The sequence below is a fragment of the Electrophorus electricus genome, chromosome 3 (genome assembly GCF_041902795.1).
Source record: "Electrophorus electricus isolate QZ-2024a chromosome 3, ASM4190279v1, whole genome shotgun sequence".
NCBI classification, from domain to species: domain Eukaryota; kingdom Metazoa; phylum Chordata; class Actinopteri; order Gymnotiformes; family Gymnotidae; genus Electrophorus; species Electrophorus electricus.
The window spans coordinates 4876654-4900119 of NC_137499.1; the positions used below are offsets into that span (position 1 = coordinate 4876654).

General features: G+C 47.7%; 2 protein-coding genes across 5 annotated transcripts in view; one reads left to right on the forward strand and one right to left on the reverse strand.

The window, feature by feature from the left end:
- strn (striatin, calmodulin binding protein) overlaps positions 1-17619 on the reverse strand; it is a 33160-nt gene extending 15541 nt beyond the window's left edge. For 3 of the 4 annotated variants that reach the window (XR_014122516.1, XM_081709970.1, XM_035527425.2), the window contains exons 1-4: positions 17166-17619; positions 6071-6174; positions 5006-5079; positions 4686-4767 (exon numbers count right to left, since the gene is read on the reverse strand). Coding sequence is in view for 3 of the 4 variants with exons in the window: in XM_081709970.1 (XP_081566096.1) it covers positions 4686-4767; positions 5006-5079; positions 6071-6174; positions 17166-17381 (476 nt within the window). In the remaining variant the exon portion in view is untranslated. The remainder of the gene's footprint in view (positions 1-4685; positions 4768-5005; positions 5080-6070; positions 6175-17165) is intronic. The other variant, XM_081709972.1, reaches the window with a different exon arrangement.
- Positions 17620-17951: 332 nt separating this feature from the next.
- map1lc3c (microtubule-associated protein 1 light chain 3 gamma) lies at positions 17952-19108 on the forward strand. Its single transcript, XM_027024677.3, has 4 exons — positions 17952-18202; positions 18308-18363; positions 18443-18549; positions 18709-19108. Exons 1-4 carry the CDS (start codon positions 18145-18147, stop codon positions 18899-18901), a joined length of 414 nt encoding a protein of 137 aa, XP_026880478.1. The 5' UTR covers positions 17952-18144; the 3' UTR covers positions 18902-19108.
- Positions 19109-23466: the final 4358 nt, after the last annotated feature.

The window sequence follows — 23466 nt, forward strand, 5'->3', positions numbered from 1 at the left end:
CATCCAGTTTCCTGGTGGTGACCCGATGCTGGCTTTGAAACTGAAGGAAGTGGAAATAGAAATCAAGACTCAGGACTATGAGACGGAGCTACTGAGGGTGCGGGCCTTACTGAAAAGGCAGATAAGGAGGCAGCGATCAGGAGGCACAGCATAGGTCTGCAGGGTCCTATTCCTCTGTCCCAGAAGTTCTCCTCTATGCCACATGGCTCAGCTAACGGCAGTACCCCGGTGCCAAAACCACGCCTGCCCAGATCGCCCACTACTTCTGTATCCACTACACCAGTATCACATGGATTGATGTCAGCTGGCAGAGAAGTTTGGTACCAGCATTTCAGGATGATGAGGTACATGCTTATTTTTCCAATGTTTGAACGTAAAGCCACAGCATTAAATTGGCCAAGGATCTTTGGCCACTCATGCTCCAGTGCAAGGTGGTTTGCTCATTGTTAACTTTAGAGCAGAGCTTTAACTACGATGTTGTGAAAGCCACAATGCTTGTGAGTTGGTGCCAGAAGTCTATAGACAGAAGTTTTGGCATTTGAGAAAATCCCCCAGACACATACAGAGCTTGCAAGGGAGAAAACTTGTTAATTCGAGAAGTGGTGTAGTGCGAGTAGTGTTAAAATGTTTGATAATCTAAAAGAGCTGATTTTACTTGGAGTTGTCTCTCGAAATTTGTCTCCTGAAAACGGTTGTTGTTTACCTGAATGAGCAGAAAGCTACTTTGGCAGATTAATTAGTCCTAACTCACAAAACCGAGTTTGCTCCGTAACTATGTGACTACGAATCTGCCTAGCCATAGTCCCTGAAAACCCTGATACCACCACAAGCACCTGTTTCCTCTCCCACAGTGGAAACAAGGGAGTGTTTTTATGAAAAAGGGCATGCATCGTTGCATCTTGTCTGGCCCTACGCCCCAACGAAGCGAGAGCAGCTAAGAAAATAAATGTGATGAGTGTTCTACCCTTGGATACGTTTGAATGTGTAGAACCAGCTTTTCAACCCTTTATTTTCCAAGGTTCTGTCTCTTTGGCCGTTGTCCCTCATCATCATCGGTAAATCACAGGATTAAGGGATACTGATGCTGCTGTATTACTTATATTGGAAAGCGTGTTGCCAGTATCAGACACATATGGTGGTAACAATGTGTTGGTGCAAGGTGTAGGAAAAGTATTATGAGGCTCCTTGTACATAATCTGTTCCTACCCTCAAGTGTATATTCAGGGCCAGCTAAAGTAGCGGTACACTCCAAAGTGCCCGTCTTACTAAACGTAATCTTAGTGACTCTCAGACAGCTATGAAGGCAATGTATGACCAAAAAGCTGTCGGTCGTTCTTTTGAGGTTGGTGACAAGGCATTAGCCCTTTTGCCTATGTTGGGATCTTCCTTGAGTGCACGCTTTGCGGGTCCCCTACCAATTATGCTTTGGCTACCTGTTAGTAGACGAAAGATGCACATGTGCCATATCAATTAGTTAAAAGCCCTATGTTGATCAAAATGCTCAGAATGTGTGCGTGTCCTCTGTTTCCTCGTCATCATCAACCCCTTGTACCCTAGCTATGGTTATGGTTCCTGCTGAGTATATACCAGTGCAAGATGGGGTACACCTGGCTTGCAACAGTCTACCGTGTGCACGTCTAACCAATTCAGAAGTCCTACGATGTCTCCCAGAGAAGCTGACAGAGATACTAATCACTCTTTTCTGATACTCCTTTGTGTACTTCTGTTGTTAATAGAGATGTAGGCTCACACCCTCCAATAAAACAAAATCCGTATCGAGTAAACCCCCATAAGCTTTGTTGGAACAGGAAACAACATACTTGCTTGCTAATGGTTTAGCCATCCATAGTAACAGCCCTTTGTGCTCTCCTCGTCTCCTGCTTCCGAAACCTGACGGAACCTTTTGCTTTTGCACGGGTTACCGTAAAGTGAACGCAGGATTTGTTCCTCATGCCTTGCATGGAGGATTGCATTGATAAGATAGGATCTGCTAATTTTGTGAGTAGGCTCAACCTTCTAAAGGGTTATTGGCAAGTGCCGCTTACACCTCATGCCTCAAGACATTCGTTTTGCCACCCCTGATAAATTCCTGCATTACACAGTTTTGGTCTCAAAAATGCACCTTCAACCTTTCAGTGGTTTATGAATATTGTGCTAGGTGAGGTCCCGAATTGTGAAGCCTACATGGATGATGATGTTTATACTCATGTGGGAACAGCACCTGCGGACTTTAGAAATGGTTTTTGGAAAGTTGCAGGATGCTTTGCTTGTTTTAAATCTGAACAAATGTTATTTTGGTATGGGTGAAGTAGCACCGTTTACCGATGTTTTTGTATAAATGTTTCTGTAATTGTGACACCCCTAACAAACCTACTCCCTGAGAAAGTTCCCTTTGAGTGGTCCCCTATGCGCCAGGATGCTTTTGACACCATCAAAGCGTTATTGTGCCATACTCCTGTTCTTGCTGCTCCTGACTTCTCACGTCCCTTTATATTGGAGGTTGACGCTAGTGGCGTAGGTGCTGGTGCTGTCCTCATGCAGAAGGATACCCAAGGCTTGGAACACCCTGTTTTTTATATCTTCAAAAAAATTTATAAAGCACCAATTAGCGTACAGCACCATAGAAAAAGACGCACCTGCTCTCTTGTTAGTGCTGCAGTATTTTGAAGTCTACATTGGTTTTGCAGTGAGCTGAGGACCATATAAAAGGAAGGGAAGAAGGGCTCCGCTTAGGGCTCATTAGAGAAGAGATCGTTGTTGTTAGTGTTTGGACTTGTGTCTGCTTTTTGATACTGTGACTGCTTGGATTTGTGTGTACGACTTTGGCTTTTCCCCTTGATTTACGGTTCGCTTTGTCCTTTATTGGTTTGCCCTGTATATAGTAGTTACACACTGGTGGTAGGGAGTGGATTTATCTGTTTATAGTCATAGTACATTTCTTTTTATTAGCTTAATCAGTTGTCTTTTTGTTTCTAGTGCGGTTTTATTTGTTGTGTTGGTCTGGGCCACTCCTGAAGTTACTGCACCAGTTTATTGTACATTTCTGTATCTGAACACCAAAACTTGTAAATACAATTGACTTTTGCCATCAACCTGTCTGTCTGGTTTGCATTCCATTACTCAAGCCTACAATCCTAGACAGGGTAGTAACAACTCCAAGGTAACCTGATGACTAACTTTGCAGAACACCTGATGCTTCTGTTTCCTGGAGTTGCAAGTCTTATTACCAGTCTATTAAATTCATGTTTAAGACAACAGTCATTTTAAGCCTTCCACAGAATGGAGGCTAGCCACATATTGAAACGGGCTGTAGCACTTAATATTACACAGAAAGACGCTGCACGCTTGTAGTTGTCCTTGAAAATACGACACATAAGTCTACGGAAACGGCCTGTTTAGCCTAAGCACATTGGTAGAATCTTTGGATTTAGCATGTTAGCAGCTGTTGTCTGTACTTCTAACAAGCAAAAACAGAAATGAAAATAACCAAATTGTCGATAACTTCTTTATTATGGTTATGCAAATAATTGATGGCTTTCTGGAAGCTTGTCTGCATAGCTGGTCACGGGTGCTCAGCACCCACAGCACCTGCTGAAGCACAACTTTAGCTCTGGCTGCCTGTTCTAGACACTCAGAATTAAACTCTGCCAAGCAGATTCCCACCAGAGCTCTGACAAACAGATTCCCACCAAAGCTTTGAACATTCAACAGTCTCCGCTACAGACCGTGAAAAAATACAAATGTTGACTTTGCACTGAAATGACGTTTGAGAACTATTTGCTGTGTGAGGTTTCCAGTGTGCACGTTTGTGTTTCTGGTGAATAGTATTAGTCTTGCATCCTTAGGGAATTTGGGGCATTGTGTGGCGCATGACATCCTGCTCAGCACAGGTGTCGCCAAGGAAATCCCCTTTTCTTCCCCTCTGGGTCTCTGTATGCTGAACAAGCTTTCCCCATTTAGCCTGACAGGCTACATGAGGCAAGGGTTCAGAAAGCCTGATTACATCACATGGTCTTTAGACAAGTGCTGTTTAATTTAGCAGTGATTGTTCAGGTGTGTGCTGAACGTGTGTGTGTGTGTGTGTGTGTGTGTGAGAGAGCGAGAGAGATTGTTCTCTCTCTCTGTCTCTCTCTCTCTGTGTCTCTCTCTCTCTGTCTCTGTCTGCCTGTCTGTCTGTCTCTCTCTGCCTGTCTGTCTGTCTCTCTCTGCCTGTCTGTCTGTCTCTCTCTGCCTGTCTGTCTGTCTCTCTCTCTCTCTCTCTCTGTGTCTCTCTCTCTCTCTGTCTCTCTCTCTGTCTCTCTCTCTGTCTCTGTCTGTCTCTGTCTGTCTCTGTCTGTCTCTGTCTGTCTCTGTCTGTCTGTCTCACACACATCATGACAATGTTGAAGAGTACTTCTCAACATTGGAAGAATCAACATTACATAACTTGCGAGTTCTCGTAACTGCCCAGAGCAGTGGTGGATGCCCCACCTACCTCAGAACATGCTCTAGGGTCTTTCTCCTGACTGTGTCTCTATGTGGGAGTGGACCTGTGCCTGGGTTGGGAGAATGAGGTGTGTGTATGTGTTTGTGGGTGCTCGAACACAAGAATGTGAGATTTACATACGTAGCCAACATCTTACTTGTCGATGGGTGTGTGTGTGTGTGTGTGTGTGTGTGTCTGGGTGTGATTGTCCATCACTCACTGTCTCAGCAGCTGTCTCCCCTGCTTCCAGCTCAGCTGGCTGTTGGGTGGCTCAGGGAGGGCCTCATTCTCGTTCCCATCATCTGGAAGAGTGAGAGAGGGGGTCACAGTTCAGCATCACTCCCAGACACAGCTATAGTGTCACCACTGCAGAAACCACACCATCTTATCTTTCAGCATTCCTTGCATAACCCACACAGAAGTAGAGTTATAAAACTGTCTGAAGAGGGTGGGGGAGGTGGAGACACTGCTGTCGGTAACATTTGTCTCGAGTCTCACACTCAGAAATGTGGTTGTAGTGGAGCGTAGGCAATGACCTACCTGAGTCATAGCTAGGTGGTTTCATGTCTCCCTGCTGGAGCTCTGTCCCATACTTCAGCTTGTGGTATTTTGCTCTGAGGGAGGGGGCAAAAGTATTAAAAAGAAAGAAAGACAGACAGAAAGAAGGCTTTAGTTGCGCTGTTGCCACGGCTACAGCAGAACGCCCACTTGGCACTCTGACATTGTCTAGAACGCATTGCTGATCGATTCCATAAACTGTGCGTGCTGGGAAACGCTGGCGGTGGCAGAGAACAGGGAGGACTTAGAGCGGAGTGCTGCTCATCGGATAAGCAATCTGGCTACGTGACCGCGCACTGCAGAGAGCGCGTGCACCGTAAACGTGACTCGCAACGGCCATTTCCGGTGTCACCGTCTCCTCCTGCCACGTCCCGTAGGCCGCAGTCGAATTAAACGCAGCTCAGAAAAAAGCGCGGTGTGAGCAATACCGTTCCACGCAACGCCTGCCCAGGTGCTCAGGGAAGAGAGCCAGGAGCAATGGAGCCTCAGACAGGCTTTGGAGGAAGGACAAGGCAAAGACGTGAGCCGTGGGCATGCCAGCTATAGACACCACATCTCAAGAGACGTTTCCCATTGGCACAGGAGACATTGTTGCAGTAGATGGATTTCTGCTGTGAAAGCCTCACTGTGGACCTGGGTCCTATATTATTTCAGCCTGACCTGGGACGAGGAATGACTCATACTCTGCTGCCACAGATTTAGAGAGCAAGGCAAACACAGGTAAGAGAAAACAGTGGTAGAGGTGATTGAGAGAGGCAGAGAGAGGTGGAGAAAGAAGCAGTGTGAGAGAGTGAGTAAGAACAAGATTTTAGAGATGGTAGAGTGAGGCAGGCTGAGAAGTAGAGATGGAGAATATATCTCTGGCAGTTAAAGTCAAAAAGATGTCAACCAGAGCACATCAGCAAGAGAAAAATATGCTCATGAAAACGAAGGCATTCTTTGGGTGTAGGAAAAGGTGTTATGGTAAGGAGTGGTGGGGGTACTGGGGGGTAGTGAGGATGGGTGGGGTGGTGATGGGGTACTGTGGGGGTCTTGATGGGATCACACCTCTCTTGCTTCAGAGCATACTCCAGCATCTTGATCCTCCTCACCAGATCCTTCTTCAGGTTCTCCTGGCCCTTCCTCTCCCCCTGCAGGAAGGCAATCTGAGCCTGGAACACATGTACACGCAACCACAGTGAACCAAAGCCAAACTAAAACCCAGCTAAACCATAAAGTAGAACATTTAAACATAAGAAGCTGAAAAAAATATTCTATGAGTTGAAGCAGCTCTAGCTGGGATCCAAGACAGCAGCAGAAACGGCTGGTGTTGGTGAAGGGGAACCCGGGTGCAGGCAGAAAAGTGTGCCAGAGAAATGAACCAAGATTAAACCCACTAGCCTCACCAGGGTTACACGGTTCATAAAACTATACACTTCTCTAAAGGTTAACTCACTAAGCCAAAGGAAGGACGGCAAAGCCAGGTTCCATGCTTTTCTCGCAACTCCTCACTTCTCGTTATTTCTGTCTTTGCGTGGCTTTCTGGACTCTATCCATAGCATCTTGGACAAATGGCCCATCTGCTGCTTAATGTCTGCCTAAGTGATGGGGTGAATTAGTGCCCAGGGCCAAACACCGATAGCTGGCGCAGGATTAATCAGATTTAGCACACCCATAAAGCCAACAGCAAAAACACACAACCACACCCATGGGCGCGCACACACACACAAACGCACGTGCATGCGCACACAATGTACTAGACCTTATTTTAGCTGCACTTGTTCAAATCTGTGCTGAACAAACAGCATGTTAGACGATGTGTGTGGGTGTGGGTGTGCAGAAGCATGCCTCATGCTCTGAAGGAGGCCCTAAGTCGGGGAACGCTTTCAGCTCTGGCATTAAGAACCTCGCCATCTGTAGGCTGGAGCTGTGAAAATTCCCTTTAGGTCTCCTGCTAGCAGGCGCTAACTGCTGGCCCGGCAGCGGTTGTGCAGCGAGGCAGTAAAAAACAACCTTTACACAGCCTTTACACTTCTATTACACCGCCTTTGCATAGTCTTTACACTGCCTTTACATTTCCTTTACGCAGCACGACACTCTCCGTTCAGTGCATCATGCTCACAGCATTGATACCGAGCTGTCAGAAGTTCTCTTTAGCAGCAGACAATGGCGATTAATTAAGCGAGCCAATGCGAACCGGAATCGAGCTAAAGTGTGCACTGAAGGGGAACAGCAGCAGGAGGTGGATAACGTGGTTTTAATCGCAGACAATGGACACATACGCAGTCCTGTTACAGGGGAAAAGGCTGATGGGACAGGCTGCAGGCTACAACACAACCTGCAGAACAGGCTACAACAACTGCAGAGCTAAATGAGTCACTAATTCATACACGTTATATCCATATATGTTAATACATGTTCTATCCATAATTCCTGGTGTTTCTCTAGTTGGGTGACCCTTGGAGTACAACACGTTATGATTCAGAGGACGGTCATGGCCTCTAAACCTTGACCTCCACGTGGCAGGCATGGGCAGCACGGTCATGCTCATTTGCAGGGTTGCTGAGGCAACTGGGTCGGTGCCAGCATCTGATGGTAAACACTCCCTCAGCAAACTGAAATTGGGTGAGACGTGACAGACAACCTGTAGAGCAGCAGAAAAGCTTCTGGAAGTGCCACGTCTAGTGACTTCTCTGCGCTCACACATCTACTAAACCTGGGAATTAAGTTACGAGTTTAACTAGGGACAAAATCCCCAATCTGTGCAGGATTAGGATACCAGTACAGCACAGGTGGAAGCCCATATGTAAGAGCCATGCTGAGTTTGCACAGTTGCCCCCCCTGCTAGGGAAGCGAAAGCTGAAATTAGAGAGTTAAAAAGGGAGCTTCAGATGTAGAGGTTGATATGACCTAAATGCAGGGGGAAAACTGGGTAACCCAATTGATTAATCTTCACTCCATTTCCCATTTTAAGACCGCAGAGTTTTATAAAAAGAGTTGGGCATGTTTAGTGAGAGCACAAGCAGGTTGTGCAAGCATGGAGCTTCCATCTGAAAGCTTCCATTCACTGCAACACATGCATGTACGTGTGGTTTTTCCTGTGCTAATTTTGCTATGTAAAACCACGGCTGAAAAAAAATGTTTTGATTCACTATTTTGTGGTGATACACCGATGGGAGTAAGCAATGATGTAGGTACAAGGTTAACATCGCTTACATGCACCAGAACACCACACAGTCATTTAACTTTCTTCAACAGAAGCATCACAAAACAGGCTGTAATATGCTGTTTGGTGGGGATTTCCTCACTTTCTAATATATCCCCCCAATATTTCCTAACATTTTAGCTACATTAAACTCTGACACCAAAGGGTGTTGATTAAATGATCTAGGGTAGATGGACAAGTGTGAAAATTAGATTTGGCCTTTCTTAGGGCACACGCATAAACACAACCCGTTAAATGAGGCGTTTGCTGTAAAAGGACCCTCCCTAGCCTTCTCCGCTTCTGTAGGCTGACAGGCAGTTTGTGCGGAAGTGCCCTCTGGACGCCTGCAAGTGAAAGCCCTCAAATGAGGCCCATGGTGGTGACTCAGAGTGGGTTTTCAGAGGAGCGGGGGCTCCCCAATGCGTGGTGGGGAGAAAATAGCAAATGCAAATACCAGCAGCCACTGCACTAGACTTCCCACTGAGGAAATTACCCGCTAAATCATGCTGGCGTCTTCTTCGCACAACCGGGGAGCAGTTTAGGTGACCTCAATAACACTGTTGTTCAGCGCTCTGACTGAATTTCACATCGTCTCCCGTGAGCACAGTGGCTGCACTGGCCATGGAGAATCCAGGAGAACCGGTTTAAACTCCCCTATGGGACTTCAGGCTCTCTGGCTGTTCCCGAGAGAGGACGAGCTCATTTACACTTTTGTCTATAGGAAAGACCTACCAAAGCTTCCACGGGAGAAGCTGTTCCTCTTCCAGTGGCAGAGAAAGTGCGAGAGGAAGAAATGAAAGAGAGAACAGGAGACACTAGAGGCATGAAGCAGAAGGGGTAGGTTGCAGGGAGTTCAGGAATAGCTCAGTGACGTAGCTCCAAACCCACACTAGTCACCTTGAGATGGTCTCTGACAGCGCTGTCTCGAAGAGGGGAGCAGCTTCTAGCAGACACGCTCCATTCTCCCTGGGCTTAGAGCAAAGGCACGATGGCAGACGAGAAGAAAACAGGAAGGAAGTTCTCAGGCTAATGAGCCCCCTGATTACACCAGCGCTGCTCAGAGCAAGTCATCGGTTGAAAGTCTAATGTCGGATGTCTCTGTTGTCGTGGAAGAAGTGGCAATCGCCACCGCGCAACATCTGCATGGGACAGCCGCGGTCGGAAAGGCGGGGTCCGCCCTGTTGGGTATGCCCCCACCGGCCGACATGACCCGGTTCTGGTTCCCCAGGGAAACCCAAGCCGACTCCTGCGGGGCCCCGGCTACCTGGCCATGGCCAGAAGCCCCACCAAGAGAGCCCGACAGAGGCCGCGTGTGCAGCATGATGGCCTGCACCCTTTTAGCGCCTAAGTGCGCCGTTGCTATGGCAAGTAAAAGCCCATACATGACCAAGTCCATTTGGCTCACGCGGTTGTCAGCTCTCGACTCCTGCAGTGTTCGTCCCAGTGTCGGTGGCAGAGCTGTGGCGAGTGTGCAAAGTTTTGAGCCGCTGTGCGTGTGCTTGTTTTCGCCGGTGCTGTGTAACACACGTGAGAGGTCTCAGGCTGACAGAAGAGCAGTTGTGTCTGGTATGCCAGGCTTGTGCTTACAAGTGCTCGGAGTGATGTTGCAGTAAGGACACACTGTGGCTCACCATGTAGGGAGACAGGGAGAGCACTAAACACGCACCATTTAGTGACATTAGTCCGCCACTGCCAGCGCCGAGCGCCTCACGTTAGCCTGCAGTGAACGCCTCACACGCCTCACGTTAGCCTGCAGTGAACGCCTCACGTTAGGTCTGCTGCTGCCTGTCCTGAACGTGTCTCTCTCTCACTCACACACACCCGTCTGCTACTGCCTGACCCGAACACGTTGTGTTAGTCTGCTACTGCCTGACCTGAACGTTTCACACGCCGCACGTTAGGTCTGCTACCGCCTGCACTGAACGTGTGTCTGTCTCTCTCTCTCTCTCTCTCTCTCTCACACTCACACACACACACCTGCTACTGCATGACCTGGACACCTTACGTTAGTCTGCTAATGCCTGACTAAGGGAAAGTGAAGAGGAGGATGGGGGGAGGGAGAGAGAGAGAGAGAGAGAGAGAGAAACAAATATATATGTAGAGCAAAAGTTCTGCCAGTGAAGAAGGACAGGACAGCAGAGTGTATGTGCGTGCGAGTGAGTAAGTATGAGTGTTTGTGTGTGTGTGTGTGAGAGAGAGAGAGACAGAGAGACAGAAAGATGAAAAAAAAAGTGTGAGTGAGTATAAGTGAGTGAAAGCAAGAAAAATGTCTTCCACCACAAACTCCTGCAGCACTTCTAATGAGTGATCTTATTGATCACCTCCTCACAGCAACAGCATGGCTGGGGGAAGCAGCAGAGCAGCGCCCAGCAATTCATCTGCCATACGTCTGCGTCCGTCCCAGAGCAGGACGAGAGAGGAGCCTCGCCGGCTCGCTCTGCCCAAAGTCCTTGCCGATAACCAGCCAAAGCCAGGGAGCCAGCGACTTCAGAGCCTGAAAAGCACGACTGGTGAAAGCCCCATCGAAACATCCGATGCCCTTTTAAAAGGGAGCCGAAAAGGGTGGCAGTCAGACGGCTTGTATCTGCAGGATGGATCTTTTGTGCTGGCCCCTCGCCACGCAGCAGTGAAGAGAACCCGTCATGTAAGGGCGTGTCTGTAAGAACAATACCTCTACCCTGCAGTGGCGTGGCACCCGGACCGAAAGCCACATGCTCAGTCAAACAGCAACGATCCCAGGAATGATGAAACAACAGAGGTGCTAATTGTTTCCTGTGTGGAACAGCAGCACAGTAGCAGGATGAGGAAGGGCGCTAATAAGTGCCTACCCACTGCGATTACCACGCACCCAGAGGTAACTAGGCCAGGTCCTAGGACAGTCTCATTCAACACGCTCCCATTTACAGAGGTGTATGATGGGTAGAAGACCCCTAAGCACTCCGTGAGGGGGTTTATCCTGATGGGCTTCAACAGAAATGCTTAAGATGTAAAAGCTATAAGGAGAAGTGCATAGGTAGAGAATCCCGTGAGAGGAACCTCCAGCACAAACAGGCATTGAGGAGAACTTCTGCTCTGCGTCCTCCGCCAAGTCCACTTTCAGACGCTCTAGGACAGAGTTTACGGGCTCCACGGAGACACCAGACCTGATGAGGTCATCATCTCAGCTATGGAAACTCAATTACCGAAGCAGTGAGGACTAGGGGGAGGGATTCACCCAGGATCCACCAATTTACCAGGCAGCAAAACTAAAATCTAGAAAGCGTTTGTGAACGACTTTTGAAGACGTGACTGGAGGCAAAGGATATGGTTTTACGCAAAAGTATGACAACGATTTTCAATACATCTGTAAGAGTCAGCCCAACTTGGTTGGTTTTTATTTGCACAGCGCTTCTTGTGACGGACACTGTAAGTAAAGCAGCTATGCAGAACCCCAGAGCCCAGACCCCTAATGAGCAACCTGCTGGTGACAGCGGCACATGGAAGACAAATAATGCACCACCTTGGAGGATGGTTGAAGGTTTTTTTTTTTTTTTTTACACCTTACATACAGCCCACACAGGATGCCAGCTCTTGGCTTATTGCCTGCATAGTGCACTACATAGGGTGTCGGTTAATAGCATGAACGCGACATGACAAAGCAACTGCATGGGGACTTGGGATTGGGCTACATGGAGGTAGGTGTAGTGGGGGTCTGATGTGGAAGCGCAGGGGAGATCACCACGCATCATCTTTCCAAACATGCGACAAAAATGGAACATCTGCAGGACACGCTTATGCCTTGCCGACTGTTTTGAAATTCAAATCATGAATCACGCCGTTTAAAAAGGCGCCCACATGGGCTCCGTCACAGCGGCGGAGAGGAAGGTTTTGAGGGTTGCTCGTCAGCCGCACGGAGGTTTGGATAAACGTGGATGTCGGTGCAGATTATGCATACGGAGGTGGTAAACACTGCTGGTGACTTCTAAGCAACACGACACGCCACAGTCGTGAAATATTTAAGTAAGCTGCAGCTTGGCTTCAAGACGCAAACGAAGGTCTGAGTAGAAGGAAATGTTATGGTTGACTTCGCTGCGTGCACACGACAGATCACATCCTACAGCACAGAGCTGTTGAGCTCTCCCTCCAGAATCACAACACTGCCTTCCGTTCTCTTCCAAACCTGTGGAATCTCGTCCAGTCAGTGGCGGTGCTGCGATGTCCTGCCCCTCTACTGGGAATGAGCTCGGCTAAAAGAGCTCATGAACAGGAAATACAAAAACAAAAACCACAAACAGTGACACACCCCTGCTCAGGGGCCAGATGACCGGCCCTAATCCCGCCCACCAGTACAGCACTACTTCTCTCATCCTCCTGCAGGTCCCACCTACAGGAGCCTCTGTATACACGAACTTACTTGACCCTCTCTGAAAATGCAACTAACCTTTAAGTAGGTGAAATGTAAAGAGAGACCCAGGCATCTGAGACCAGAGACAAGGGAGACAGGTGGAGACAGAGGGAGGCAAAGGGGAGATAAGGTGAGATAAGAGGAGACCATGGGAACTCACATGGTATAGGGTATTACTGGAGTATGCAGAGTCTTATGCAATCTCGATGCCAATTTCTCCCAGAACGGCTGTGAGACAGCTTAAGGCGTTAAGAAGGCTAATGACAGATCCTGAGAGCTAACTGGTGATAAGCCCCAAATCAAAAGAAACACGCCGAAAAGTCACTGCTGCTGGGAATTAGACTAGTTACAGCAGGATTACAGGATCCGATGATATATTAAGCTCATCGACGTCGGATACTGATCCATTGAATTAGGTTCTGTGAGCTAAGGTGAAGTGGAAGGGGAAAACACAGCCACAATGGGGTGTGGATTTCTTGGGTTCCACCACACTGCTGGTAAACCTGATACTGTAACTGAGCTGTGGTTCTCTGCTGTTTCCATGGGTCCCCTGTCTGAACTACCTCTGATGTAAGAGATAATCTCCCTCCCTGCTTCTCTCACTCTCAAACACACGTAAACAAACACACACTAATACATGCACATGTGTGCACGCACACACAGAGAGAGAGGAATGCAAAATATGGCTGCCCCCCCTTCAGTGGTGATCCTCCTCTGAGCCTCACAAAAAGCTCGTCCCGCCTGCTCAGGCCAATTCAGGCCAATTCATTTAGACATGGATGCGGTACTATAAAAAAACACCTCTGGGAAGCAAATCTGGAGATGCTGACCTCTGGCTAATTAGTGGCTCAAACCACTACTGCAAAAGTGGTGAGTCTGGACCAGTTCAGTGTGGGACAGGCAGGGGGCAGGAAGAGAGCAGGAAGAGAACAAGAAGGGGGCAGGAAGACCCATTAACAAGCACCTATATGCTGAAAGCCAGTTGGCCATCCAGAACTACTGCTCGGATGTAAATACTGCAGTCTGTTGACTTAGTCTTCTTCATATCAGCATGAGAGGGAACGAATACCAACGAGTACCAACTTGCCCTGGAGCAAAGGTGCCCTCCTGTTTGCGTGTTCCTGGCAGAAAAGCAGGCAGGGCGGTAACGCAGTGCGGGTGGTTGAGGCAGATCAGGACTCCACAGACAACTCCTGCTCTCCAAAATAGATTATGCCGCAAAGGGGGAAACAAAAACACATGTAGAGCAAAAGTTCTGCCAGTAAGGAGGAAGGGAGGGAGAGAGAGAGAAACCTGCTGGAGCAGCTGCTGACTGATGCATACGGCCTCCCAAAACACACTTGCAAAACAAACTACTGCTGAACACTGGACAGCCTTTAGAATAGCAGCCAGGGTTACTCATGGCTTGAGAAGCAGGCTGGTGATACACAACACGCTGATCTGATGGACGGAGGTCCTCCTGACATCACTGGCACCGGCAGTCAAAACAGGACCGACCACACACACACACACACACACACACACACACACACACACACACACACACACACACACACACACACACACACACACACACAGCTCTTTCTCTTGCATTCCAGAGTCAGAGCACATGTCTACATCTGCACAGTATACCATTTGTTAATCGTTACTGCAATATTTGCCTTCGCGATGATGACACTGAACGAAGCAACATGGAATATTTATTCTGCTGTAAGCAGGCTGACCGCTCTCGGATGTTCCGGAAGAACACCCAGTGGGTGTGTCTAGGAATCAGGATGGCATTCACAAGTTCTGTAACCTTAACCACATCATTCTTTAAGCATGTTCCATCTAGGGTTAGCCAAATCATTTAATATACCTCAAGGCTGATCTCCATTGTTATATTTGCCCTGTAAGATTTTGGCTACATTGTGTAGCCCCACATCTACATCACTTGAAAATTGATGTGTGGGGTTGTGTTTCAGACTGCAACCCTGTGCTGGGAAACATCAGAACAGGATGTGTGAACTCAGTGCAATGTGTCCAGCCCACAGGCCTGGTGAAGCCCCTTCTGGATGGGTCTGCCAGGAGACAGACAGACATGTTCTTTCTCCAGCAGCTGAGGGCATGTTTTATAAGAGAGAAAGGGAGGGAAGGAGGGAAAAAAGGAGAGAGAGAGAAAGGGAGGGAGGGAGGGAAAAAAGGAGAGAGAGTCAGAAGACACAAGGATGAGAGATGCCAAGCTGAAATAAGGAGGGATATTCAGGAATAGCTCTGTGACGTAGCCACAAACCCACACTCTTCCCCCGGGACTGCCTCGCTGCCTCTGACAGGCCTGTCTCAGAGAGGGGAACAGCTTAAAGCCGTGGCAAGGACCGGCTGATGCATCGGCGCGACCACCCCTGGAGCCGCCGCTGAGCTAACAGCCAGAACGTGTGGTAAACAAACCCGCTGGATGGATTTGTGGGTCCGGTTAAAAAGATGCACTGTTGCAGTACTAAAACTGGCAAGACTGCAACATTTCCTCCTTTCCTAATTGCTTGTTCCTATATTTCTTCATTTATATATTTAGATGTAAGATATACAGAGAGAGAGAGAGAGAGAGAGAGAGAGAGAGAGAGAGAGAGAGAGAGAGAAAGAGAGAGAGAGAGGGAGAGAGAGAGAGAGAGAGAAAGCTGTGCAGTGCAGAAGAATGAGTCACCATGGAGATGGGCTTGTAAATCCCAGCTAAAGCTGGCCAACACTGGAACTCCCTACTAACTGACAATCTCAGGTGTGAAACACATGCAGAAAATGTTTAAATGCCATCAAGTGTGAGGACACTACTGACCAGAGCACCATTTGTGCAAAGCCTCCCAGCATAACAGTCCGTATTTACACAAGGCGTTGCCAATACATTATTTAACATTTGATGATGATCACTATTCTATGAAGAGACAAATGACACTGGATGGGAGAAGCAACAGTGCTAGATGTTAACTAAGCGCATCCTGCGGTCCACATGTTTCTTCCTATTCATTCACCCTTTTAAAAGAAATCCCAAACCAGGCCTGGTGCATGAGTTTGCTAACTGAAAGTTTGGGGAAAAATGATAGTAGATATTGTCCATGTGCAAATGCTGGTAACTGTTTGTTGTCTTCGTTGCTGCAAAGGAGGAAAATAAAATAAAACAAATGAAAACAAAACAAATTCCTTTCTAAACAAGATTCCAGTGTCAAATGGATCCTGTCCACAGAGACAATAGCAGTGGGGCAGTAATCCTTAATCCATTCTCTTCCCCACGCTGTATTGGCGTATAGAGCGTGCTGTCCTCAGCAGCCGCAGGCAGAGAGCTAGCAGCTCCTCTTCTGAGGAGAAGAGACCGGTGGCCATTTCTCACATCTACCTCTGCGACACCTGTCAACTTCCTTACTATACTTACATTTATGGCATTTAGCTGCTGCTTTTATCCAAAGTGACTTACAATTATGACTGAGTACAACTTGAGCAAAAAGGGTCTTGCTCAGGGGCCCAATAGTGGCAACTTGGCAGTGGGAGGGCTTGAACCAGCAACTTTCTGATTACAAGTCAAGTACCTTAACCACTGAGCTCTTGAACACGTGTACATGTAATACCTATTGGTCTGTATGTCTGTTTCAGAGATAGGGATGTACAAATGCCAAAAAGGGCATCACACCAATAAGATAAGTGCTAAACGCCTCACTGGTCAGTGTGTCTCAAATGACAGGGACATTGTGTAGCTTTCAGCTGTCTATATGCATAATATGGTACTGTTATACAGGAGCATAAAAGATGTGTGTTGAACAGTTTAACTATTAACCTTACATGCTCACTTGAGAGCAGTAATTCAATGAGTGTTGAAAGGGCATGGGATATAGCTAAGGTATCACATTGCCAGTCTGGTTAATCAAACGAATTTATAAACTGTTTATGTTATAAATCTTTATTGCAGTTGAATGCATTTAATTAGCTAGCACTGTGTATGGTTTTACTGGAGTCACATGTCGGTTTTGGTGTTTTATATCTAGCTAGTTACAAACCCATTTTATCCTGACGTCAGTGTTGTCTGCAGCAGATCAAAGTAAATCGTGAAAAAAAAGCTAGGGAGACAAAGAAACTGACATGGATTCATATCCCATCTTTAAAAAAAAAAAACCTTGATTCACGAACTGGTTGTGTAACTTACAAGCCAACAGTTAGCTAGCTAGGACATTTTTGGAATTCCATCACAGACCATCATCAGCTCACACAGCAGCTAGGCTAACCTGCGAGTATAACCAAGCTACTTTCTCCTCGAGTTCCTCGTAACAGACAATAGGCATTTTAGCTACAGGAGAATGGCTTGACGGACGATGAAGGATAGCTAACTAACAGACTGCAAAATTAAAAGTTTAGCTAGTTCCATGCCGTGGTCGGCAGAATATTTTTGAAGCTAAGCTAAATGTCATTCCATGCTAACATGCTAGCTTAGCTGCGTGACTGTAAGGAGCTGCTAGTGACAATCGTGCGGAGAAATGGACACCCCCTTTTGACTGGTGCACTACACAAAACATAAAAAACCAAAACCACAATTATTTTTTGCGAATGTGTATTACCTGTAATTCGGCCCGTTCCACTTCCCACTGCGCTCGTTCTACCTCGAAACGGGCCCATTCGTGCTGCAGAAAGTGCAGGATCCCCGGAATACTGTACTGAGCCCTCGCCGCCTCTCCGCCTCCGACGTCGCCCGGCTGTGGTGCCTTCACTCCCCCGGGCAACACCGCGTTGTTATTGTTGTTAAAAAACACACCGGGGCCTGCCTGCTCGTCCATGGCAAGGCCGGGAATGTGAGATCCGCTCGCCCAGACTGGCACGACACTTCGTCGTATGGCTCCTCTTTGACGCCTCGATACTTGGCTAGTTACAATATCCGCTTCAGTACTCGAAGAGGGGGAAAAACAACTAGCCTAGCAACAGCTCTCTCTACTGGGCAAGTCGATTCAAAACGAGAAATCGGTTGTTATTTCGTGACGTTGGCGGCGAGCTTGCGCCCACAAACACCGCGTAGAGCACCGTCAACACGCTCCGTTCTGATTGGCTACAATAAACAACTCCGATCGTGAGCAGCCAATCGGATATGAATGCACTTATTCGACGGCGAACTGCACGCTATGAATGATTGGACTTGTAGTTTAGAAGTTTCAACGGGCCTCATTTTTTTTGCACATGCCAAAAGCCAAAAACGGTTTTAAATTCATTTTGCCTAAACTCTTTCACTGTGACTTTAAAGACTGATTTAGAAACATAAAACCTTTCACAAAAGTGAAACAGTAAGACAAAATGACTTTTGATGAGCAGTTTTAAAAAAAATCTTTGTGACAGACATAAGAGGTTATTACACAATTGATAACATTTTTCCTAAGAATCCCACCACTCTGGAAGGTGGGAAAGCAGTATGGGATGGATCAGGCCGTCAGTGGAGGTCATACGTCACCACAGCTTGCACTATTTAATTTGGGTTAGTTGGCTTCATAAGCAATTACTCTGAGCAGGTCAGAGGCCGTGGGGAACCCGTTAAGGAGAGGAAACCTCGAAATGGCGCCGTTTGAGAAACCGAAGCACCCCAAGCCTTTCAAACAGAGGAAAAGTTTTGGTAAAAATGTTTTCTTATGTACGCTAAGAGTTGTAGTGGATCAGCACGCAGCAAACTGTAAGGCTCGGCGACATTCTTCTAACTCGGACATGTTTTTATGAACAGCATTGCGAAAACAAGAGGTGGCAGGAATTCGAACGAAGTTTCCTACTAAAGTTCCGGTGAGAGCTAGAAAAATAGAAGTTGGTGTATTTGGTTAAGGTGTGTGTCTTTGTGCGTAAACTACTCATTATTGTCTAGGTGATTATTGAACGATACCATCGGGAAAAATACCTCCCACCCCTGGATAAAACCAAGTTTCTTGTCCCACAAGAACTCACCATGACGCAGTTCGTTACCATCATTAGGTGCGTTCAGGTTTTTGTAGCAAGTTTAATATTTGTAAAACTTTGGAGAACAAGCACACCGTGGTTTCTGACCATAACGGTGTTGCAAACGTGTTCAAAAGGGCGCCATCGACTCCTCTACCCCGTCTACATGACTCTCTTTATGCGTTTGCATTTCAGAAACCGAATGACCCTTATGCCAAGCCAAGCTTTCTACTTGCTCATCGACAACACGGGCATCGCCAGCATGTCGCTGACACTGGCGCAGGTGTACAGCGACCACAAAGACGAGGACGGATTCCTCTACATGACCTACGCCTCTCAGGAAATGTTTGGACTTCGTGAAAACGCGACTGAATTCTCACTGCGATAAGAAAGCGATCCGAAATGTTTAGAAAAAAAGTTACGCATGACGTGTTTTGAAGAGAACTTCCCTTCCTTTACCAGCCTAGATTGTAGGCCTATTTAAGACTGCTTGTACATAGTATTTGATTTTTTTTTTTTAAGGATTGTGCATTTCGTGTCTGCACGAGTCGTTTTGTGCTGTATGTTTTAATGAAGTAATAAATTGTACTCGTCACTTTATTCGTCAGTCACTAGAGGGCAGCATAATGCAGAATGGTTAAATACGTTGACTACCAATAGGAGCACAGCACTTGGTAATTTGATTGATCACTGCTGGTACTTTTGTATCCACAGCTATGTATAAATATTTGGCAGGCAATTCGTAATATTAAAGTATGTGGGGACCCTTGCAGTTCTGTAGTACTTCGTGGTTGTGGCATTAACAAGGCGGATACAACTTCAATGGCGAATAACCTCGTTCAAAGAGCCACAGTGCGTAAACAGAGGGTGTTGCAGATTAAGTAGGGCTGGCTGTGATGCAACACGCTTGCTAAAGAAACCTGCACGTTGGTTGTGCAAAAAGCTCTGCCAAGATGCGGTAATCATTTATGTAGAAAATATAGCGATAAGTCAGGGGGAAGCTACAGTGTTTTTGTAGAAGTGGTCACCTAGGAGTTGAGTATATGTTAAATAGGTGCTGTCACAAAATGGGAGACGAGCTCTGAGTAAATAAAAACGTCCCGGAGATGGCGCTCGTCAGCTGTAAAAGATGACCTGAAAAGGGGAAGACTTTCTGTATTAAATCAGCGTTTCTCTTGGGCACTTGGTAATAGCTTGGCTTCAATACCTGTGAAGGCATTTATGCTTAACAAGTATAGCAGTAGCGTGTCCTCGGGGAGGTTTTCAAGAAACGCTTCATTTGTTTTGCAGGCTTTCTCTTGTGGAGAGGATTGGATGTTACTGTGAAAGATGAGGGTCATCTACCTCTTCTAGTGACGTATGGAATTGGGGAGTTTGTATTTTTCCTTTTCTGTACGTACCTGCATAATGTCACTTAATGATAGCCGCTTAAATTTAGCCGTTCCAACAAAGCCACGAGTTGGCTCCATTTTCTGTGATCTGCAGCGTTACAGCACCGAGCTTACTGACAAAGCGGGATATCGAAGGCCATGTCAGCTCTATCCTTAGTCAAGATGATCCTGTGGTTGCGTTTCTAGCGGTGCTGTGGGGGATGGGAAAATTCCCCCACGTCAGGCGTGAGACGCGGATAGCCGTGACGGCATGGGTTTTAACGCACCGCTGCAAACTCCAGCAGCAGATGAACTCTGAAAGGCAGACTCCGAGGTACAGACTTCACAAAGGCCCGCTTGAACAACCCGGCTTGCTTCCTGTGGGCGCGATGCGTCGGCCGTCAATCGTAATCCTTCCGCCTTCATCCAAAACGAGCAAATTTCTCGCACCAAAACCAAATATTCACTACATCCCAAAGTGCGAAGACGATGACGCGCCACATTTATTGGACCCAAATGTGTATGAATGTTTGCGATGCACTCAGACCCACAGGAATTACGTTTTACAGCTGACGCAGTCCTGGTGTCCCTCTCTTTTTGTGGTTCTAATAATAGACGCTGGATATGTCACACTTATCAGAGGTGTTTCTGCGTTACCCCTTTGCACCCTCTGGCTTCGTTTATTTGTGCCATGCCATGGTGTGGGTAGCTAATAGCGTTCTGACAGCTGCGATGAAACCTGCAGCACCCCTGTGTGCTGCTCTGTGGACAAACACTTAATTGTCTCTGGTGCCAGCCGGGCATATGCAGTGCCATAATTAGCAGGCTGCCAACACAGTAATGCCAACCCTTCAAAAACGGGCACCAACAGGGATTATATGTGTGTGTGTGTGTGTGTGTGCATGTTTTTGAAACTGCGTTGAGACAGTGTCTAACTGGAGAGAGGCCTCTTAATTCCTTTGCTCATTGCTTTGAGGATCCTTCCATCTGTCCTCTGCTAACTCATACACAGCAGTGAATGTGACAGCACAGGGACCCGCCCTGCCAAAATCCAGCTAAGACCTCCAGCAAGCCTCAGAGGCTGATATACCCAGTACTGAACACCATGTGCCCTACTAACATGCCTCAAATTCCCTCCACGCTGAAGCTGCAAAGAAGTGACTGTTCGCCAAATCCTCATGCACTTGACTCGAGCAGCTGTCATTTAGGTGCGGAGCTATGGCTCTAGTGATTGACGTGCCCGTCGGCGTGTACCGTGTCCGAGGAGCGCAGCGCAGGCCATGTGCAGGGTCACTCATTAAGCTCTTGTTCTCCTGCCTCTTTCAACTGTGACTGGCGAAGCCATTCCCTCTCATTGGCGTTCTTTCTTCTCTTTGCTTCGGTGGCCTCTCGGGCTGCTGGAGTATGCCCTCCAGGCGGTCCACGCCGCCCCCTGCGTGCGCTCTTAATTGTGTTCCCCCTGGAGCCGTGTTGCCTCGCACCGAAGCCCTCCGCCGGGTGCGAAGGCGGAGCTACGGAGCCGGCGACTGAGTTTGCTGGGCGACTGGGAGGCGCGGTTTCCGTCGCCCCGTTACTCCCGGAAATGACTCGCCGTGACCTTTGACCTTTGGGATGGAGCTGAGCCGCGCCGGAGCATCGCAGGAACCATCCGCGTGTCACGCCACACGCTAGAGGCGGGTTTGGGTCACAGCCGTGCAGCTGCGTGACTTCTGAAGTACCGTCTGAGCCTCCAGAGAAAAGGCTCATTCTAGTTTGGTGAAAACAAGCCTTGGCAGTGGATGATGTGTCAGTACACCCCGCTGGCTGTCTCAACCAAAAGACACGACGTTTTTCAGAATGGAGAGCTCAAATTGCATGGGAAAGCAGACTGCTGATTCAGTTCTCTTGATAATGAAAGCAGTCTAGCAAGCCCTAAAAGAGAGTTAGCGACGAAACATTAAGGATGTGCAGTCAGTCTCTTGTATGAGAATTTTCTCGGTTCATGGTTTTTACATTAAAACTAGAATTCAAGCTTGTGGCAAGCTCCGTGGGGAATGGGGCTGAATTCCTCCCCAGGTAATAAACCCCTCCCAGATCTTCCAGCGTTCTAGACGACAGCAGCAGACGTGGGGTGTTGAAGAGAGCGCGTCGTCTGCGGTTCTGCGGTGCAGCGTGTCTGTTTCCTCCATTTACACTCCCGCTAGACGCTGTGGCCCCACCTGCGTCCCCCGGCTGTTGCACTGGGAGCAGGCTACTGTTAGGCCGCTCCATACGCCCCCCCCAGACGGGGCCAGCCGAGCGGCCCCGCTGCTCCAACTGGTGTCAAGGGCTGTCTTATCTTTATTTAGGAGTTACATTTTTCCAGAACAAACATAAAAAAAGGAGACTGTATGTAGGTCTCAGGTGAACAGGTAATTATTAATGTGTATATGCAGTGTACCATTGATTTGTAGGGGTTGGAAAAAGGGCACCGAGGCTCAGGCTGTGGGTCTTTCGTATTTTCTGTGCATGCAGCTTCCACCTTCACGTCGAGTACATGAAGCAATGTCATGATGTCAGCTTGATCTTTGACCCTACTTGACCCAGATTTCGAATGGCTGCATGTTAAAAATGGATGAAGGCATTAATAATTGACTTGCTGTCTCTATGGAAACAGCCGTGCTCCGACACCGACGACCCCCAGCTTGCCTCTGGCCTTGTTTGGAGAGAGAGAGAGAGAGAGAGAGAGAGAGAGAGAGAGAGAGAGAGAGGCAGGCCCTCGTCACTAAGGCAACTGCAGACTGTCTTCAGAGAGAGCAAAGCCCTCAACAAGTAATTATTAACGCGTGTATATGCAGTGAAGCATCAGTTTGTAGGGGTTGGAAAAAGATCACTGAGGCTCGGGCATATCACTGCTGACTGGCTGAAGAAGGACCAGGGAACCCAGAGTCCATCTTATGGGTCGGGCTTTCATATTTTCGTATTTCTTGTGCATGCAAAACACTCGTCACTAAGGCGACTGCAGACTGTCCACCCCTCCACCCCCCCACCCCCCCGTTTTTTTTTGACAAATCACTTGCGTAGCACAAAGATGAATATTTCATAATGGTTCCTGGAGGACTGCAGGAGCAGGGCATGATTATTTAATGTGCGTCGGGGTTAAATGAGCCGTCCCGCGTAGGCAAACGGCTCCTCGGTCACTGGTGTTCAGTGTGAGCACTAGTAAGACGTTATTACTGGTTCCATTGTGGTAAAGCACTGCACTGCGCCATGCCTCATCATTAAAAACAGCATTGAACTTCGAGAGCGGTTAAGTTTGTGCCTACTCCTGTATCAGGACGGCCACGCATATTGACTGTGCTGCACCCTCTCTATAGGATCAGGCCCAGCGGATGGCGTCAGCACACACTTGCCAGTGTTTAAGGCTGAGCTCACAGCCCACATTAGGTTATCAGACATGAATGGAAATAAAAGAAATTCAATAAAACTCTGAAAAGCCAATTGAACTGAAAAAGTCAATGGAACGTTTAAATGTGGTCAGCCTGTACACCCCCAAAGGCCTAGAGAGCAGTATCAGAGGAAAAAAAATGTCATCCGCTGTTAGACACTCACACACACACACACA

What these genes read in the sequence shown, in the direction of transcription:
- map1lc3c (XM_027024677.3), top strand. Translation starts at nt 18,145, where the DNA reads ATGGCGCCGTTTGAGAAACCGAAGCACCCCAAGCCTTTCAAACAGAGG. An exon ending in CAAACAGAGGAAAAGTTTTG is followed by an intron (nt 18,203 to 18,307) that starts GTAAAAATGTTT and finishes TTTTATGAACAG; the next exon opens with CATTGCGAAAACAAGAGGTG. An exon ending in AGTTTCCTACTAAAGTTCCG is followed by an intron (nt 18,364 to 18,442) that starts GTGAGAGCTAGA and finishes ATTATTGTCTAG; the next exon opens with GTGATTATTGAACGATACCA.